The 19,972-nt window shown below is 39.4% G+C and overlaps 2 protein-coding genes and 11 non-coding genes across 17 annotated transcripts; 7 read left to right on the forward strand and 6 right to left on the reverse strand.

The window, feature by feature from the left end:
- Positions 1–467: 467 nt before the first annotated feature.
- Positions 468–539, reverse strand: trnaq-uug. Its single transcript has one exon. It is a non-coding gene; the product is annotated as a tRNA-Gln (tRNA).
- Positions 540–635: 96 nt separating this feature from the next.
- trnaq-cug lies at positions 636–707 on the forward strand. Its single transcript has one exon. It is a non-coding gene; the product is annotated as a tRNA-Gln (tRNA).
- Positions 708–2,706: 1,999 nt separating this feature from the next.
- Positions 2,707–2,778, reverse strand: trnaq-uug. The gene has a single exon. It is a non-coding gene; the product is annotated as a tRNA-Gln (tRNA).
- Positions 2,779–2,874: 96 nt separating this feature from the next.
- trnaq-cug lies at positions 2,875–2,946 on the forward strand. Its single transcript has one exon. It is a non-coding gene; the product is annotated as a tRNA-Gln (tRNA).
- Positions 2,947–4,945: 1,999 nt separating this feature from the next.
- trnaq-uug lies at positions 4,946–5,017 on the reverse strand. Its single transcript has one exon. It is a non-coding gene; the product is annotated as a tRNA-Gln (tRNA).
- Positions 5,018–5,113: 96 nt separating this feature from the next.
- On the forward strand, positions 5,114–5,185 carry trnaq-cug. Its single transcript has one exon. It is a non-coding gene; the product is annotated as a tRNA-Gln (tRNA).
- Positions 5,186–7,183: 1,998 nt separating this feature from the next.
- Positions 7,184–7,255, reverse strand: trnaq-uug. Its single transcript has one exon. It is a non-coding gene; the product is annotated as a tRNA-Gln (tRNA).
- Positions 7,256–9,203: 1,948 nt separating this feature from the next.
- trnaq-cug lies at positions 9,204–9,275 on the reverse strand. Its single transcript has one exon. It is a non-coding gene; the product is annotated as a tRNA-Gln (tRNA).
- Positions 9,276–10,246: 971 nt separating this feature from the next.
- Positions 10,247–10,318, reverse strand: trnaq-cug. Its single transcript has one exon. It is a non-coding gene; the product is annotated as a tRNA-Gln (tRNA).
- A 96-nt stretch (positions 10,319–10,414) lies between these two features.
- On the forward strand, positions 10,415–10,486 carry trnaq-uug. The gene has a single exon. It is a non-coding gene; the product is annotated as a tRNA-Gln (tRNA).
- A 626-nt stretch (positions 10,487–11,112) lies between these two features.
- On the forward strand, positions 11,113–11,184 carry trnaq-cug. Its single transcript has one exon. It is a non-coding gene; the product is annotated as a tRNA-Gln (tRNA).
- A 638-nt stretch (positions 11,185–11,822) lies between these two features.
- Positions 11,823–15,083, forward strand: cenph (centromere protein H). 4 transcript variants are annotated; one of them, XM_040156386.1, is made up of 10 exons: positions 11,823–11,915; positions 12,757–12,940; positions 13,147–13,202; positions 13,287–13,332; positions 13,448–13,516; positions 13,645–13,701; positions 13,820–13,883; positions 14,497–14,548; positions 14,648–14,808; positions 14,904–15,083. In XM_040156386.1, exons 2-10 carry the CDS (start codon positions 12,819–12,821, stop codon positions 14,994–14,996), a joined length of 720 nt encoding a protein of 239 aa, XP_040012320.1. In that variant the 5' UTR covers positions 11,823–11,915; positions 12,757–12,818; the 3' UTR covers positions 14,997–15,083. The 4 variants fall into 4 exon arrangements, with proteins under 4 accessions (XP_040012320.1, XP_040012321.1, XP_040012318.1 ...); XM_040156387.1 differs by having other exon boundaries at positions 11,834–11,915; positions 12,787–12,940; XM_040156384.1 differs by having other exon boundaries at positions 11,869–12,076.
- An 80-nt stretch (positions 15,084–15,163) lies between these two features.
- On the forward strand, positions 15,164–19,003 carry dimt1l (DIM1 dimethyladenosine transferase 1-like (S. cerevisiae)). Of its 2 annotated transcripts, none has more exons than XM_040156382.1 (12): positions 15,164–15,363; positions 16,168–16,241; positions 16,400–16,486; positions 17,287–17,348; positions 17,460–17,553; positions 17,651–17,700; positions 17,802–17,925; positions 18,080–18,172; positions 18,270–18,334; positions 18,444–18,507; positions 18,668–18,774; positions 18,887–19,003. In XM_040156382.1, the coding sequence occupies exons 1-12, from the start codon at positions 15,306–15,308 to the stop codon at positions 18,927–18,929; spliced, it is 921 nt and encodes a 306-aa protein (XP_040012316.1). In that variant the 5' UTR covers positions 15,164–15,305; the 3' UTR covers positions 18,930–19,003. The 2 variants fall into 2 exon arrangements, with proteins under 2 accessions (XP_040012316.1, XP_040012317.1); XM_040156383.1 differs by lacking the exon at positions 15,164–15,363 and adding an exon at positions 15,394–15,567.
- Positions 19,004–19,972: the final 969 nt, after the last annotated feature.

Below are 19,972 nucleotides of genomic sequence, written 5' to 3' on the forward strand. Positions count from 1 at the left end.
CCAGTGGAACACTTCACTCCCAGAACGCAGGATTACTTGTGGTTCCTAGAGTCTCCAAATGTAGAATGGTGGCTAGAGCCTCCAGTTATCAGGCTCCTCTACTATGGAACCATCTTTCAGTTGGGGTCCGGGAGGCAGACACCCTTTCCACATTTAAGAGTAGGCTTAAAACCTTCCTTTTTGATAAAACATATAGTTAGGGCTGGCTCAGGCTTGGCCTGGAACCTCCCCTAGTTATGCTGCTATAGGCCTAGACTGCCAGGGGACTTCCCATGATGTACAAAGCTCCTCTCCCTCTGTACTCATTCTTATCATCTTTACTTGGTACCTGTATTGTGCTATGTTGTCTTTCCTCCTTTTAGTTGTCATGCTGTATTTCTGCTTACCCTCTGTACTTGGAAACTACACTTGAGCTGATGCTGACTCAACCACCAATACAACGGGAGCCTCACCTTTCAAAAAACTACAGGTTCCACCGAGATTTGAACTCGGATCACTGGATTCAAAGTCCAGAGTGCTAACCATTACACCATGGAACCACATATGTCTGTCAGCTAGAACGGATCAGAACTCCAATGCGGACTTCAGTCCTCACTTCATTTCTCATCCTATTAGGATGGCTAGCAAGCACGTGTGGTTCCATGGTGTAATGGTTAGCACTCTGGACTCTGAATCCAGCGATCCGAGTTCAAATCTCGGTGGAACCTGATTCTTTTCAAAGGTAAGGTTCACTGAACTGTAATTACTTAATTCCATGCAAGTCATGTTGGTGATTCAGTTAACATCAGCTTTAGTGTAGTTTCTCACCAGGTAAAAGAACAAAGTTGAGGTTGAAGCCATTTTCAACTCAATCGTTATAATCAACCCTAAACTTAAACACTGTAATAATTCATTCGAGAGCTTGGTGCTTACTATTACACGTCCATTATTGAAAAAATTAAAGCCTATTCTATTTGTTATTGTGTACCACGTTTCTGGCCCATACTCTGAATTTGTATCTGAATTCTCAGATTACTGTATAAAGTTTAATCCTTAGTACAGGTAATTTTAGAAGGTGATTTCAGTATGGACGTTGATAGTGATAGCCCTAGCACTGCATTAATCTCATTATTAGACTCAATTGGCTTCGCTCAGAGTGTAAATAAATCCACTCACAGTTTTAACCACACCCTCGACCTTGCCCTGACTTATGGCATGGAAATTGGACATTTAACAGTCTTTCCACAGAATCCTCTTTTATCGAACCATTGCTTGGTAACTTTTCAATTGCTATTGCTGGACTACACACCATTAGTCAAAAATGTCTTCACAAGATTACTATCTCACCATCCACCTATCTCATGGATCCCATCCCAATTAGGCTGCTTAAGAAAGTTTTACCCTTAGTTAGCATCTCTTTATTAGATATAATCAATCTTTTTTTTATTAACGGGCTATGTACTGCAGACCTTTATAATATCTGTAAGAAAACCTCTTCTTAAAAAGCCTGCTCTTGAGCCAGATAGTCATGGAGTTCCACAAGGTTCTGTGCTTGGACCAGTTCTATTTACCTTATATATGCTTCATTTAGGCAATATTATTAGGAAACACTGCATAAACTTCCACTGTTATGCAGATGATACCCAATTGTACTTGTCAATGAAGCCCAATCAATTAGCTAAACTTCAAGCAGGTCTTAAGGACATAAAGAACTGGATGACCAGCAACTTTCTACCGTTAAACTCAGACAAAACTGAAGTTATTCTACTTGGCCCGCAACACCTCAGAAACACATTATCTAATGATATAGTTACTCTAGATGGCATTGCCCTGGACCCCCGCACCACTGTTTGGATTCTTTGAGTTATCTTTGATTAGAGTATGTCCTTTCACTCTGACATAAAACAAACTTCTAGGACTGCCTTTTTTCACCTAGGTAACATTGTAAAAATCAGGCACATCCCGTCACAAAAAGACGCAGAAAAAGTAGTCCATGCTTTTGTTACTTTTAGGCTAGTTATTGCAACTCCTTATTATCCCAACAAATCTCTAAATAATCTCCAGCTGATCCAGAATGCTGCAGCGTGAGTACTGACAGGAGCCAGGAGAAGCGATCATATTTCTCCTGTGTTAGATTGGCTGCATTGGCTCCCTGTAAAATCCAGAATAGAATTTAAAATTAGAATCCTCCTCCTCGCCTACAAGGCCCTTAATGTTCAGGTCCCGTCATATATGAAAGAACTCATAGTACCCTATTTCCCCAGTGGAACACTTCACTCCCAGAACGCAGGATTACTTGTGGTTCCTAGAGTCTCCAAATGTAGAATGGTGGCTAGAGCCTCCAGTTATCAGGCTCCTCTACTATGGAACCATCTTTCAGTTGGGGTCCGGGAGGCAGACACCCTTTCCACATTTAAGAGTAGGCTTAAAACCTTCCTTTTTGATAAAACATATAGTTAGGGCTGGCTCAGGCTTGGCCTGGAACCTCCCCTAGTTATGCTGCTATAGGCCTAGACTGCCAGGGGACTTCCCATGATGTACAAAGCTCCTCTCCCTCTGTACTCATTCTTATCATCTTTACTTGGTACCTGTATTGTGCTATGTTGTCTTTCCTCCTTTTAGTTGTCATGCTGTATTTCTGCTTACCCTCTGTACTTGGAAACTACACTTGAGCTGATGCTGACTCAACCACCAATACAACGGGAGCCTCACCTTTCAAAAAACTACAGGTTCCACCGAGATTTGAACTCGGATCACTGGATTCAAAGTCCAGAGTGCTAACCATTACACCATGGAACCACGTATGTCTGTCAGCTAGAACGGATCAGAACTCCAATGCGGACTTCAGTCCTCACTTCATTTCTATTCGTATTAGGATGGCCAATAAGTGCGTGTGGTTCCATGGTGTAATGGTTAGCACTCTGGACTCTGAATCCAGCGATCCGAGTTCAAATCTCGGTGGGACCTGATTCTTTTCAAAGGTAAGGTTCACTGAACTGTAATTACTTAATTCCATGCAAGTCATGTTGGTGATTCAGTTAACATCAGCTTTAGTGTAGTTTCTCACCAGGTAAAAGAACAAAGTTGAGGTTGAAGCCATTTTCAACTCAATCGTTATAATCAACCCTAAACTTAAACACTGTAATAATTCATTCGAGAGCTTGGTGCTTACTATTACACGTCCATTATTGAAAAAATTAAAGCCTATTCTATTTGTTATTGTGTACCACGTTTCTGGCCCATACTCTGAATTTGTATCTGAATTCTCAGATTACTGTATAAAGTTTAATCCTTAGTAAGGGTAATTTTAGAAGGTGATTTCAGTATGGACGTTGATAATGATAGCCCTAGCACTGCATTAATCTCATTATTAGACTCAATTGGCTTCGCTCAGAGTGTAAATAAATCCACTCACAGTTTTAACCACACCCTCGACCTTGCCCTGACTTATGGCATGGAAATTGGACATTTAACAGTCTTTCCACAGAATCCTCTTTTATCGAACCATTGCTTGGTAACTTTTCAATTGCTATTGCTGGACTACACACCATTAGTCAAAAATGTCTTCACAAGATTACTATCTCACCATCCACCTATCTCATGGATCCCATCCCAATTAGGCTGCTTAAGAAAGTTTTACCCTTAGTTAGCATCTCTTTATTAGATATAATCAATCTTTTTTTTATTAACGGGCTATGTACTGCAGACCTTTATAATATCTGTAAGAAAACCTCTTCTTAAAAAGCCTGCTCTTGAGCCAGATAGTCATGGAGTTCCACAAGGTTCTGTGCTTGGACCAGTTCTATTTACCTTATATATGCTTCATTTAGGCAATATTATTAGGAAACACTGCATAAACTTCCACTGTTATGCAGATGATACCCAATTGTACTTGTCAATGAAGCCCAATCAATTAGCTAAACTTCAAGCAGGTCTTAAGGACATAAAGACCTGGATGACCAGCAACTTTCTACCGTTAAACTCAGACAAAACTGAAGTTATTCTACTTGGCCCGCAACACCTCAGAAACACATTATCTAATGATATAGTTACTCTAGATGGCATTGCCCTGGACCCCCGCACCACTGTTTGGATTCTTTGAGTTATCTTTGATTAGAGAGTGTCCTTTCACTCTGACATAAAACAAACTTCTAGGACTGCCTTTTTTCACCTAGGTAACATTGTAAAAATCAGGCACATCCCGTCAAGAAAAGACGCAGAAAAAGTAGTCCATGCTTTGGTTACTTTTAGGCTAGTTATTGCAACTCCTTATTATCCCAACAAATCTCTAAATAATCTCCAGCGGATCCAGAATGCTGCAGCGTGAGTACTGACAGGAGCCAGGAGAAGCGATCATATTTCTCCTGTGTTAGATTGGCTGCATTGGCTCCCTGTAAAATCCAGAATAGAATTTAAAATTAGAATCCTCCTCCTCGCCTACAAGGCCCTTAATGTTCAGGTCCCGTCATATATGAAAGAACTCATAGTACCCTATTTCCCCAGTGGAACACTTCACTCCCAGAACGCAGGATTACTTGTGGTTCCTAGAGTCTCCAAATGTAGAATGGTGGCTAGAGCCTCCAGTTATCAGGCTCCTCTACTATGGAACCATCTTTCAGTTGGGGTCCGGGAGGCAGACACCCTTTCCACATTTAAGAGTAGGCTTAAAACCTTCCTTTTTGATAAAACATATAGTTAGGGCTGGCTCAGGCTTGGCCTGGAACCTCCCCTAGTTATGCTGCTATAGGCCTAGACTGCCAGGGGACTTCCAATGATGTACAAAGCTCCTCTCCCTCTGTACTCATTCTTATCATCTTTACTTGGTACCTGTATTGTGCTATGTTGTCTTTCCTCCTTTTAGTTGTCATGCTGTATTTCTGCTTACCCTCTGTACTTGGAAACTACACTTGAGCTGATGCTGACTCAACCACCAATACAACGGGAGCCTCACCTTTCAAAAAACTACAGGTTCCACCGAGATTTGAACTCGGATCACTGGATTCAAAGTCCAGAGTGCTAACCATTACACCATGGAACCACGTATGTCTGTCAGCTAGAACGGATCAGAACTCCAATGCGGACTTCAGTCCTCCCTTCATTTCTATTCGTATTTGGATAGCCAATAAGTACGTGTGGTTCCATGGTGTAATGGTTAGCACTCTGGACTCTGAATCCAGCGATCCGAGTTCAAATCTCGGTGGGACCTGATTCTTTTCAAAGGTAAGGTTCACTGAACTGTAATTACTTAATTCCATGCAAGTCATGTTGGTGATTCAGTTAACATCAGCTTTAGTGTAGTTTCTCACCAGGTAAAAGAACAAAGTTGAGGTTGAAGCCATTTTCAACTCAATCGTTATAATCAACCCTAAACTTAAACACTGTAATAATTCATTCGAGAGCTTGGTGCTTACTATTACACGTCCATTATTGAAAAAATTAAAGCCTATTCTATTTGTTATTGTGTACCACGTTTCTGGCCCATACTCTGAATTTGTATCTGAATTCTCATATTACTGTATAAAGTTTAATCCTTAGTACAGGTAATTTTAGAAGGTGATTTCAGTATGGACGTTGATAGTGATAGCCCTAGCACTGCATTAATCTCATTATTAGACTCAATTGGCTTCGCTCAGAGTGTAAATAAATCCACTCACAGTTTTAACCACACCCTCGACCTTGCCCTGACTTATGGCATGGAAATTGGACATTTAACAGTCTTTCCACAGAATCCTCTTTTATCGAACCATTGCTTGGTAACTTTTCAATTGCTATTGCTGGACCACACACCATTAGTCAAAAATGTCTTCACAAGATGTCTATCTCACCATCCACCTATCTCATGGATCCCATCCCAATTAGGCTGCTTAAGAAAGTTTTACCCTTAGTTAGCATCTCTTTATTAGATATAATCAATCTTTTTTTATTAACGGGCTATGTACTGCAGACCTTTATAATATCTGTAAGAAAACCTCTTCTTAAAAAGCCTGCTCTTGAGCCAGATAGTCATGGAGTTCCACAAGGTTCTGTGCTTGGACCAGTTCTATTTACCTTATATATGCTTCATTTAGGCAATATTATTAGGAAACACTGCATAAACTTCCACTGTTATGCAGATGATACCCAATTGTACTTGTCAATGAAGCCCAATCAATTAGCTAAACTTCAAGCAGGTCTTAAGGACATAAAGACCTGGATGACCAGCAACTTTCTACCGTTAAACTCAGACAAAACTGAAGTTATTCTACTTGGCCCGCAACACCTCAGAAACACATTATCTAATGATATAGTTACTCTAGATGGCATTGCCCTAGACTCCAGCACCACTGTTAGGATTCTTTGAGTTATCTTTGATTAGGGTATGTCCTTTCACTCTGACATAAAACAAACTTCTAGGACTGCCTTTTTTCACCTAGGTAACATTGTAAAAATCAGGCACATCCCGTCACAAAAAGACGCAGAAAAAGTAGTCCATGCTTTTGTTACTTTTAGGCTAGTTATTGCAACTCCTTATTATCCCAACAAATCTCTAAATAATCTCCAGCTGATCCAGAATGCTGCAGCGTGAGTACTGACAGGAGCCAGGAGAAGCGATCATATTTCTCCTGTGTTAGATTGGCTGCATTGGCTCCCTGTAAAATCCAGAATAGAATTTAAAATTAGAATCCTCCTCCTCGCCTACAAGGCCCTTAATGTTCAGGTCCCGTCATATATGAAAGAACTCATAGTACCCTATTTCCCCAGTGGAACACTTCACTCCCAGAACGCAGGATTACTTGTGGTTCCTAGAGTCTCCAAATGTAGAATGATGGCTAGAGCCTCCAGTTATCAGGCTCCTCTACTATGGAACCATCTTTCAGTTGGGGTCCGGGAGGCAGACACCCTTTCCACATTTAAGAGTAGGCTTAAAACCTTCCTTTTTGATAAAACATATAGTTAGGGCTGGCTCAGGCTGGGCCTGGAACCTCCCCTAGTTATGCTGCTATAGGCCTAGACTGCCACGGGACTTCCCATGATGTACAAAGCTCCTCTCCCTCTGTACTCATTCTTATCATCTTTACTTGGTACCTGTATTGTGCTATGTTGTCTTTCCTCCCTTTAGTTGTCATGCTGTATTTCTGCTTACCCTCTGTACTTGGAAACTATACTTGAGCTGATGCTGACTCAACCACCAATACAACGGGAGCCTCACCTTTCAAAAAGCTACAGGTTCCACCGAGATTTGAACTCGGATCACTGGATTCAAAGTCCAGAGTGCTAACCATTACACCATGGAACCACGTATGTCTGTCAGCTAGAACGGATCAGAACTCCAATCCAGTTTTGGACATACACCATGGACACCATGGACATACACCAATGAAAAAGTGCCAAAAGGAATGCATTCATGATTTTAAACAAGTACAAGCAGAAAAATACGTGAATAAATATAGATAGCAAGATAAATGAAATTGATCTAAATTTAGACTTCTAAATATATTTTTAAATTTTATAAGTAAAATCTAAAATTTAAAAGTATAACTGTAAAGTATCTAAAGTATTAAAGTATTCTTTTTGCCTATACGCATTGATTGTCTTAAGACACAACAAGTCAGTATGGCTCAGGTGGTCATGTGTGGTTCCATGGTGTAAGGGCTAGCACTTTGGACTCTGAGTCCAACAATCAGAGTTCAAATCTCAGTGAAACCTTTAAAATTGTGAAAGTTGAGCCTCACTAAACGGTAATTACTAAAGACTTTCATGCATATCATATTGGTGATCGAGTCAACATCAGCCTGAGTATAGTTTTTAAGCCCATAGCTTGAATCCTCAACTGAAAATTACTTAATTACTGCAGAAAAATCGACATAAACCAAGGAACCAAGTCAATGTAGAAATTTGAAAAATTAATATGATTTCTATATCTTTTCAGATTTCAGTAATTACAGTTCAGTTTTCATTCTCTATTTGTGCTTACCTGCTGTGAAGAAACTACATTCGATTTGATGTTGAATCGATTAACGATATGATACGCGTGCAGCTATTTAGTAATTGCAACTCACTGAGGCTCTCCTTTTGAAACCTTGATGGTCCACTGAGAATTAAACTCGGATTGCTGGATTCAGAGTTCAGAGTGCTAACCTTTACAACATGGAATGAACTGTGGACAAAAGTTAAAGGCTTTACATTTCTATATATTTATCCAATTCTTTTTCTGCTTGAACTTGTGTAGTGTATTTTATTTGATGGTGTTGATGATGTGAAGAGGATGGAGACTCCACTGACACCGTCTTGATTGCATATAAAGGTTTATTACAAAGAAGTACAGCGTCAAGTCAAGCATATGCAGATCTGCTTGTTAGAGGGTGTGAAGCCAATGAACCACTCTGAAAATAAGTCTTGACAACCGACTCTTAAATAAGGCAATTGTTTTCCTAAAAACTGTCACTAACACATGGTTTCAGTGACAAAGCATTAACTTCATTTTTCAAACTGTGAGGCTGCCTCTATGTAAAGACAGCTCTAAATAGGTGAAGATACAGCTCAGTAGTTAATCATGCATGTTTTCCATTTAGTTGTTTAATTAGTCCATGTCCTATATTATTAAGTAAAGCTCTAAATTGTAGAAACTACACTTGGGTTGATATTGACTTAAACACCAGCGCAGTGCAAGTCTCGGTTTCTAGCTCACAGGTTCCACCGAGTCCAGAGTGCTAACCATTACACCATGGAACCACATTGCTAAAGAAACCACTGAATGATTGATTGGTAAAATAATTATCTGTTTGCTGACTTCAACTGTCAAGGTGTCTTCCTGAGGGCTTACTTTTTTTAATTCGTTTTTTCATCAAACTTTTCATCACTAAATGTTAAACTGCAATAGAAAACATTACATACTCCCCCGCACTCTCTGGTTACAGCTAAGAATGTAATGTGATTTTACATCAATAGACATAAAGCAAACTGGTACCTGTTGTGTCTTACGACAAAAAACGCTTACAGGCACAAAAATACCTAAATCCATTTTTATTTAATCATGTATGGTCTGCTTTTAGCAATGGTTAACTGGTGTATGTTTTCCTTCAGTTAAGTAATTTAAGTCATTATAGTTCACTTTTCATGCTCTATTTGTGCTTACCTGCTGTGCTTAAAAACTACACTCGAGCTGATGTTGACTCGATCACCAACATGATGTGCATGCAGTTAAGTAATTACAGTTAATTGAGGTTCACCTTTCAAAAAGAGTCAGGTTCCACCGAGATTTGAACTCGGATCGCTGGATTCAGAGTCCAAAGTGCTAACCATTACACCATGGAACCATACATTTGCCACTCCCTGCTAACACACAACGCAAGTCAGTTGAGGACTTCAAGGAAAGTTTTCCTCAATTTAAGGTAATTTAATATTAATAGGCATAAAGCACACTCATACTGACCCCTTGTGTCTTAAGACAAACAACACTTGCAGACAAAAAAAATATTTAAATAAATGTCCATGATGTTCATAAATGTGAATGGTAACAGGAACCTTGGTTCATTGGTTTATGTCCATTTTTCTGCAGTAATTAAGTTATTTCAGTTCAGATTTCATGCTCTATTTGTGCTTACCTGCTGTGCTTAAAAACTGCTGTGCTACTCCCCAGCTACAACGTCTGAGAACTGAATTGAGGATTTCAGTTTCTCTTCCATATTTCCTACGAACACAAAAATTTGGCTGATTTAACATGAAAGACTTTCATTTACATTTCTATCCATATTTATTCACTTCTTTTACTGCATGTACATCTTAATTAATATATTGTTTATTTAATCATTTATAGTTTAGTTTTTGCACTAGTTAATTGGTGTATGTTCATTTTTGTGCAGTTCTTAAGTAATTTTGTGCTTTGAAACATCGTTGAGGTTATGTTGACTTGACCACCAACATGATGTGAGGCTCACCTTTCAAAAAACTAGGTATAACCGAGGTATTGTATTCTATTACAACTTTGAGGTACTTGTATTTTGAGTTTTCCATTTTCTGCTATACTTCTACCCCACGAGAGACAAATATTTTACTTCTTAGACCATTTATAATGCTAAAGTAATGTAAGAGTAAGCCCCAAGCTTTCGAATGAATTATTACTGTGTTTAGGTTTAGGCTTGATTATTACGATTGAGTTGAAAAGACTGCAAACCCAACTTTGTGCTTACCTGCTGAGAAACTACACTAAAGCTCATGTTAAGCACCAACATGACTTGCATGGAATTAAGTAATTACAGTTCAGTGAACCTTACCTTTGAAAAGAATCAGGTTCCACCGAGATTTGAACTCGGATCGCTGGATTCAGAGTCCAGAGTGCTAACCATTACACCATGGAACCACACGTACTTATTGGCTATCCAAATACGAATAGAAATGAAGGGAGGACTGAAGTCCGCATTGGAGTTCTGATCCGTTCTAACTGACACACGTGCGTGGTTCCATGGTGTAATGGTTAGCACTCTGGACTTTGAATCCAGTGATCCGAGTTCAAATCTCGGTGGAACCTGTAGGTTTTGAAAATTGAGGCTCCTGTGTTTTGTCGGTCGGGTCAATACCAGCTCAAGAGTAGTTTATAAACTCAAATAGACCAGGGAGGCTAAACTGAAATTATTCAATAACTACAGAAAAATGGAAATACTCCAACCATGCCAAAAGGAAATCATAAGCATAAAATAAATATTGTATAAAATAAACAGGTACATGCAGAAAGGGAACTGAATAAAGTTAAATAGAAAGATAAATTAGCCTTTAGCCTTTTGTCAACGGTTCTATAAATCAAATTATTTTTCTATTTCTAAATTTCTACATGAGTAATACTTATTTTTGCGGGGGTACCGGTACCAGTTTTCTTTATGTCTATAAATGCAAAATCACATTAAATTCTTAGCTGTAACCAGAGATAGCAGGGGAGTATGTTGTTTTCTATTGCAGTTTAACATTTAGTGACGAAAGGTTTGGTCTGAAAATGTATAAATAAGAGAGGTGTTCACAAATGTGAATGCTTAAAGGTACCGTGAACCTGGCATCAGACTGTTAACTGAGCCGAACTTTGTGTTCTTCGGAAATATGGAAGAGAAACCGGAGGTCTCAGTTCAGTTATTATTCGTTTCCAGGTGGACATGGCGCGTGCGTGGTTCCATGGTGTAATGGTTAGCACTCTGGACTCTGAATCCAGCGATCCGAGTTCAAATCTCGGTGGAACCTGTAGATTTTGAAACGGGAAGTACGTGACCTGTGCCGAGGAATGAGCGAAGTTAGAAAGTTAGAGCTTTACGTTACACCCATGCCGTGCTCGAAATGCTTATTGTTGCTCCAGTGCGTGTCAAAATAAAATCAATATATATAGTCGATCTATAATAGTAATACCGATTTAACTGGTGTCTTCCAGAATGCAGATGTAGCATGCTAATGCAGAAAAACTTGAATGATTCATTGGCTGAGTAAGTCAATCCACAACATATTAAAACAATTGTTATAGACTTATTTTGTAAAACAAAACAAAAAACAAGACGAAAAACAAAAGAAGGAGAGAAAAAATAATTATGATTGTTTCATATATTATTTTTATATATCAGATGCAGAACACCACTACTCAAACTCTGGAAATGATCTGAATTAGTAATCTCCTGGCAAAGTGGTAATTTCCTGTCTACCACTTTTTGGCACTGGATAATACATAATGAATTATTTGGACCTTTGGACACTGTCAGTCTCACAGCTAATCTCGACCTCCCTTTGCATGTAGTTTAGGCAATAAGCAATATGATTCGAAGAGACTTCAGGGAATGAAGCTGACTCCATTCGATTTTTCTGCCTGAATAAACCGTCCCTTCTCGGTCCAGGCCTGCAGGGGGCGCTGCATCATTTGTCGGCAACAGAACTGTGACGGGATGTCGTCACTTCCTGGCGGGGTTTTCCAACTGAGAGCAACCGAGGTAAACAAAACCACCGTCCAAGTGACTTTAAACAAGGATTCAGGTGCGACAGCCGCTGAAAGCTTTTGACAGCTTATCGTCAAAGTCAATTAGCCGACGTAGTTAATTGCTAACGGACTGCTGTGTTTATTTAAAGCCAACAGTAAGATCAATTAATCAAGGTAAGACATTGCTAACTCCATTAGCCCCTAGTATAATCCCAGTAATGTTATATAGAAAATAAAGTGCTCACATGGAGGTGTTGACTTTGACTCATGCATTTGTAGCGTTTGCACAGCATTACCAGGTATTACCGAGGTATGTACTCTAGTACAACTTTGAGTTTTCCATTTTCTGCTATACTTCTACCCCACGAGAGACAAATATTTTACTTCTTAGACCATTTATTATAAAAAACCACGCTATTATAAGTCGTTTGTACACAAACAGGGATTCACTGTTATTTATATATATATATATATATATGTATGTATATATATATGTATGTATATATATATGTATGTATATATATATGTATGTATATATATATGTATTTGTATATATATATGTATTTATATATATATATATGTATTTATATATATATATACACACACACACATACATACAAATTCATTAGTTCCTTACACATAGTGTGTTCGCCTTTTCAGGTTAGCCTTGTAGTTAGAATCATATTTACCCTACACGTTGCTTTCATTTAATGCTCATTGTCATTCTCATGCTTTTCTTCTTGGATATTAGTTTAATGCTTCAGCAAATTCAGTAGCATATGAGTAATTATTCATTATTTTCAGTCAGCAGTATGAAACTGGTTGAGTGGTTCTGCTTCTTGGTTCAAACACAGGTGATCTGAAATAGACTTTCTCGTGTGAAGGTCTTTGTTCTGTCGTCCTTCCTTGTTCTCTGATGGACCCACCGGACAACGCGGGGAACCTCAACCACATGATGGATGCTGTGGCACTGAATGATTGCCCTGAACCTGACAGCTCCAACAGACAGAGGGACACCTCCCCTAGAGACATGCTGAGGTTCTTCTTCCACATCTGATTTAGCACCAATTTTTATTCAGTTCACAGTGGCTGACTGCTGGTTTATTTGATGAGTCACACCCCATCACCAGCAGTTAAGGGTCACTTTTCATCTAGTTATATCATGCACCCATTAAAGCACATTACCTCTTGTCATAAACCAATGGTTAGAACCTTTGTAACTGCTGAAATTACTTTCTTGTTAGAATAAAACAGCAAATGTCCAACCAGTGCTTTGAGATGGCAGTACAGCTCCAAGCAGGTATATAACATTGCGTTATTTCCAGCACAATATATTTTCACAAAGGACACAAACAAAGCATTAAAATCAAGTTTCCCGTAACAGGAAAAAGTAAGAGATCATGCAGCACATCTGAAGCTGAGAGAGACTTGTGAGTATTTGCAAATAGCCTAATGATGTGGATCTAGAATTTAAAACAAATATAAGATTGAAGTTATATTCAGAATTTACACGGTTAACGTATATTTTTTCATTAATTGTTCCAGACCAGCTTATGTCAAGGAGCTGGAAAAAGTCAAGATGAATCATTTTAACAGCACATTGACATTGCACAGGTAAACACTCTTAATTCTCTGTGATGAATGGTGGACATCTCTGCATATATGATAATGTAATATATGATATAAAAGCAGTGAACATTTGTTAACTTTGACCATTCATTTATTTGACTGGTGTCTTTCAGAATGCAGATGTGGCATGCCATCGGAGAAAAGCTGAAACAGAATGATTTAGAGGCTGAGTATGTCAACTCACTACATACTGAAAAAGCACATACATTTATTTTGTTAAAACTTAATTTTGATGATCGTTTTTTGCATTTTTTTTTTTTTTTTTTTTTTTTGTTCCTTTTTTTATAGAGCACTGAAAGCTGTGAGCGATCGCTGTATGGCTCTTTGTTCACATATAAAACAACTTCAGAAAGTAAGCAGCCTCATCTACCGCTGTGTGTCCATCATTTAATCATTGCTCCATTGTCTTCACTATTATTGCCATGTTTAAAATCTTTTTGTGTATAAAGTGGATTTGAACTGTGCTTTGGCAATAGATAAAATGGCACTTTGTTTGTACTTTGTGTATTTTATGTTGCTGTCTGTGGATGCCATATATATTACTGACATATTTGTTGTTAGGCCACTGTCATCACTTGTCATAGCAGAATTATGAGTGATCCAACAGGTATATTGAGATTGTGTCTTATTGTCCCTGCTGACCCACGACACAAACTTCTAAAGAAATATTTCATTTCGGTCATGAAAAATTTACAACACACTGGGTTCCTTTTTAAACTCATTGACATAATGCACTTGCTTTGTAAGTGAAAAAGCCCAGAGTGTGGCCAGATCAATTTTTTTCTGTTTATGTGTTAGTTAATACGGAGATATTTGCAATCATTGATTAGATTTGAAAGGAAGAATTTATTCCTACAGCTGATGCTTCTTTTCAAGGTTGACTGTTACAAATTGAGATAGGTATTAATATTAAATTGTTATTCCAATTTAATTTCATGCCCAAATCCCTCTTGTTTTTTCAACAGGAGTCAGGAGATCTTCAAGATGAAATTACAGAAATACAGAAGAAAAGACTTGGTATGTTGTACAAATACAAATGACTAACATGAGTTCTCAGAATTACACAACTAAATTATTAACTGTCTTGACACGATACTAAATTTGTCTCGTGTGTAGAGATGAAACGGCTCACACATGAGAAAATGAAAGAGATGGAAGACTTGATGTCCAAGAAAGAGCACCCAGACACAGAGAAGTATAAAGCAGCGTTGGAGAAAGGCCGGGCGAACCTGGAGAAATATAAAAAGATGGCCATCATGACACAGAACGTGCTCAGGGTAAATTGTACAGTCAGTACAAGGTCTGAAAATGGTTAATGCATTCAATGAACTTAGCAGCTGGTGTAATAATAATGTATGTGTTTCTTTTTCAGGGCATCCTATTGGCCTGTAAAGTCAACTGGCTGGATGATCCCAAACTTCGAGACATTGCCATGACGCTGGAGGAGTTTCCTACCTCTGACTAGAGAAGAAATGTATTCACTCATAAGTGTTTCTGTGTTGTATTGTCTAATAATAATAATAATAATAAGTATATCAAATAAAACTGTTAAAACCGGTATTATGAATTATTTGTAAACCCATTGGAGATGACGTCCAGCTGCCACTAGAGGGCGAAACAGCAAGCGAGGAAATATTGTACAGCTACCGCACTTCCTGTCCGTGAAGAAGAAACGGGGTTCACACGTGTTTCCCGAGCCCAGGCGGATATATTTTTGAATAATCGTTTCCAACTTCGGTTTCTGGACTTTTAACCGGAATATAACCGAGTAAATATGCCGAAGGTTAAGGCGGAGAAGAAAAGCAGGCAGCATCAAGAGGTGAAGAACCAAGGTATGATTCTCCAAGGAAGGGGTTAGCATTGGCATGACAGCAGACATCACGGTCAGCTGCTGGAGGAAAACGGGCTTTAAAGTCAGAGTTCGTCATCATGTCGATGCAAAACATTGAGCAGTCGTCGGTTCTGTCACCAGACCGGTATCAGGGACCACACGTTAATGGAAACTGTAGTTCTCACTCCTGTCACGCGTTTCACAGGTTTGTTTACGTGAGTTAGTAACGCTCAGCTCACGTTCCTTTAGCGTTACAGTGTACCAAACTTAATTCAGAAAATCTGTATTTAATTTGCCCGACTTGCCTGCAAATGCCCAAACGTCATACTGCTCTATTTGGGATACTTGTTGAATAATCAAGTGTGTTGTGGTTCTTTCGGCACACAGTGTCCACCAAATTATCAGTTCATGTCAAAACTATCGCCTATCAAGTGCTAAGTATTCGCGTTTCGTTTCCTCTGTTTAATGTATCTTCTTTGTCTAATATTAATGAATACAAGAATAGTTTCACTCACCGAATTATTTTGATCCCAGGTGTCACTCGCCACATAAAGTGAACTTTCTGTTTAACGCTACAGAACAAACTAAAAGTTGTTTTTTTGGTTTTCGAATCCCTGGGACTAAAGCTTTTCATGAAATGTGCTGGGCATATAGTCTTTAGCTTATTTATAACAGCCCTTGAATTAGAAGTAGTTTGTCAGCAGTGGAATAAGGAAATAGAATCGAATTGTTTTACCATGAATTGCTTTACTCATTAACATTACACAAGCCCAGTGAGCAGCGTCCCGTCTGTTGCCTGTTGCAGGGATCATGTTCAACACCGGCATTGGCCAGCACATCCTGAAGAATCCTTTGGTGGTCAACGGTATCATTGAAAAGGTGGGCTGTTCTCTAATGCTCTCTGGCACTGAGAAGTGGACGTACAGTGGAGTTTTTTCACACAGGGATAATCGCAATGGCATTTTTAAAGACAATCATGATACACAGTCCTCCTAATCCGTGGTTGTGGCTGAGCTGGTACGTGTCCCGTCTTTCAGGCTGCTCTGAGGCCGACAGATGTGGTTCTGGAGGTGGGACCTGGCACTGGTAATATGACCGTTAAACTGCTGGAAAAAGCCAAGAAGGTGAGGGTGTCGAAAAAGTGCCATGTTGCTCCAAGTACTCAACCTGAGTACTTGGAGCAACAGGAAAGTTGACAGTGATTCCTGAAATGAAATAATGAATTACTATTAGGCATTCTCTATAAACTGCAGTGTGCATGCTGCTTGTATTCAGTTTTCCAAATTTCCCCCTACATCCTGATAAAAAGTCTCAGAAGACATAAGCCTTATGTACACTGTTGTAAGTAAAGGTAGTCTTCACAGTTGAGATTTTGGAGTTTGTAGTCTTCCTGGTGTATCACTTGTGAAGCACTTTGGTAATGCATTTAATATTTGCCCAGATGAGATGGTGTAATGTTACTTTTTGACATGATATTTCTATCCTTGTCTTCAGTCTTTTCCTTCTACACGTCTACTAAGCCTCCAAGACACACAGCAATATTTATAAACGACAGATTAATTGTTCTTAGGCAGAAATCTAGCTCTGACTCCTGACTAGGTTATCCTCATGTTGTCTCCCATCATTTCAGACTGTGTGTTTTGTGTGTGTTTTGAGAAACGTATCACAGCTGCTGCTTCTTACTGGCTTCAAACAGAGTCAAGGGGGGGGGGGCAATAATCATTTAAGCTTGCGAAGATCATGAAGAATCAAGTCAGAAAATTTGTCTTTACTCTGCCAGCGGGTTTTTCGCATCGAGTTTGTCCTCTGGGCATTAGAGGCTTAGGGAGAGCGGCTGTGAACGCGGCCTTCAGCTGTGTTGACGGCCGCTCTCCTTATATTATGTGTCACTGTTCAGTCTAAACAGTAATTGTTATTTTCGCAGGTGGTGGCCTGTGAGCTGGACGGCAGATTGGTGGCTGAACTTCAGAAAAGAGTGCAGTGCACGTGAGTGACGACAACAGCACTATGCCACCATATATTAGCATAGTACAGTAACTGCAATTAAATAGAGAGTGAATATGTGATCTAATGAAAGGACCTTGTGTTTTCCAACAGACCCATGCAGACCAAACTTCAAATATTAGTTGGAGATGTATTAAAAACAGATTTGCCTTTCTTTGACATCTGTGTGGCTAATTTACCTTACCAGGTGACGACATGCTTTCCTCCACACTGCATGCAGTTGATTTGATGACATTATTCATTGCATTTATCTAAAACTAGTCCTTTCTTAATGTCTTGTGCAGATTTCATCACCGTTTGTCTTCAAGCTCCTGCTGCACCGACCTTTCTTCAGGTAAGAAAGTTAAAAAAAAACAACAGATTTTAGTTTTTTACTGAATTCTTCTCATGTCCGCGTTGAGCATTCAGCCCCTCTCTTGTTCCACTTTTGTTCAGGTGTGCCGTGTTGATGTTCCAGAGAGAGTTTGCCATGCGACTGGTCGCCAAACCTGGAGACAAACTGTACTGCAGACTCTCCATCAACACACAACTACTGGCTCGTGTAGACCACCTCATGAAGGTCGGTGTGCACACTCTGATGTTTGTCTGCCACGCTGACAGCAACTGTCCAGACACCACAACATGACAGTGTCTTTAGTTGGTGCATCTTCATCAAGATTTTTCCCGCGTTGAAACAACTGTGTCTCAGTGTTGATGTTTCTCCCTTTTATCAGGTAGGGAAAAACAATTTCCGTCCTCCCCCAAAAGTGGAGTCAAGTGTTGTCAGGATAGAACCGAAAAATCCTCCCCCGCCAGTTAACTTCCAGGTTTGAGGCTTGATTCTTAAAATTGTGAGAATCTAGTTGGTCAAAACAGGAGATAGATTGTAGATATTAACATTGTGTTTTCTTTTCTCCTGAAAAGGAGTGGGATGGCCTGGTCAGAATAGCCTTTGTAAGGAAAAACAAAACCCTCAGTGCGGCTTTCAAGTGAGTACCTGCCTGCTGCAGACGCTGCCACTTTAACTGAAGCCCGTTCCGTCAAAAGAGCGCGTGGGGAAAAGAAACAGACGATCATGTTGATGTTTATAATTTCCAGGTCGGGTGCGGTGGAACAGCTGCTGGAAAAGAACTACAAAATTCACTGCTCTGTACACAATGTGGTGAGTGAATATCCCAGTGTACATCTTTTCCAGTCATGTCGTACTCCTCTTAAAAGCTGCCCCTTGTAACACACTTGTTTTTTGGGAGTGCAGACCTGTGGCTTCTAAGATCACTGGTTGGCCAGTTCGAATCTAAACTCTTGATGCTTCACCTTGACAGGAAGTCCCGGCAGACTTCAGCATCAGCCAGAAGATTGAGAGTGTTTTGCAGGAGGCGGATTTCAGTGAGAAGAGAGCCAGGTCCATGGACATTGATGACTTCATGGTGTAAGTTGAACATCTACTTAATTGTTTCTTTGATCCCTCTTTGTCAGAGAATCTACTGAAAATCAATGACTGATTTGACATGTTTAATCGTGGGTATTTTCTTCATCCTCAGACTGCTGCATGCATTCAACTCTGCAGGGATCCACTTTTCTTAAATGGCAGACGGGACTGAAGAGATCAGCTTTACGACACCTGCCTTTATGATGGGGGGGGGGAATAAAGAGATGGCCTGACTCATCTTTCCTCCGTGGAGATTTGCTTGGAGGAAGTGCATTTCCCAATGTTGAAATACTTGGATGAAATATGCAAAGAATATTGGAGGATACCTCTAAAGAGCTCATATTGAGTGTGCGATTTTACCCCATATGAGTATACAGAAAGGGTCACTGGGTAACCATGGACAATTTGTGGCAGATGGAAGCTGTATAAGCCCTTCTTGGTTGTTCAAGGGACTCTCGGTGCGTGGGAGAATTTGTCATTCATCGAAAATAATCTCTAAATTATGATTATTCTGATCAAAAATCAAGTCTACAAGTTTTCTAAACTCCGTCAAAATGACCTCCTTGTGGAAAAGGTAATTATTTAATAAGTGTACCTTTTGAATGTGTGTAGTCTCTCAAAATAAATTCAGATTGTCCACAAGTTTTCTTTATGTCACACTTATTTTTATATGCTAACACCACCTGTCACTACATTGTACTGCAGACTACGGCTGCAACTGTTGCTTACTTTCTTATCGATTACTTAGGATTTTTTTTTTTTTTTTAAATAAAACATTTTCAAACAAAATGTCAGATTTTTTTTCAGTTTAAAAAAATACTCAATACAATTTCCCAGAGGCCGAGTATTTTTATTTATTGTATTTATTACATTAAGTGGCACAGTCTCGAAATGTAGCTATTACAGTGACAAGTCAGTGCTATCTATATTATGGCCTTCGAATATGCAGATGTAGTTACTCACTGTGACCGCCAGAGGGCAATGAATATACTGAGTCATGGCAATCGTTGACTCCTGTGGTGTCAAGGTGGACAGTGACATTTGTGCTTCCCGTCAATCGTTTTCAAAATAAAACTTTCAAACGGGGCAAAAACTCCCAGTCTTTGTAGAAATCCCGTCCTTATTAAAACGGAGGATACATGTTTCTTTACAGCGAAAATTTTGGCAGCCCTTCTATTGCAGCTAAATGACATGTCTG

Source organism: Xiphias gladius, chromosome 19 (genome assembly GCF_016859285.1).
Source record: "Xiphias gladius isolate SHS-SW01 ecotype Sanya breed wild chromosome 19, ASM1685928v1, whole genome shotgun sequence".
NCBI classification, from domain to species: domain Eukaryota; kingdom Metazoa; phylum Chordata; class Actinopteri; order Istiophoriformes; family Xiphiidae; genus Xiphias; species Xiphias gladius.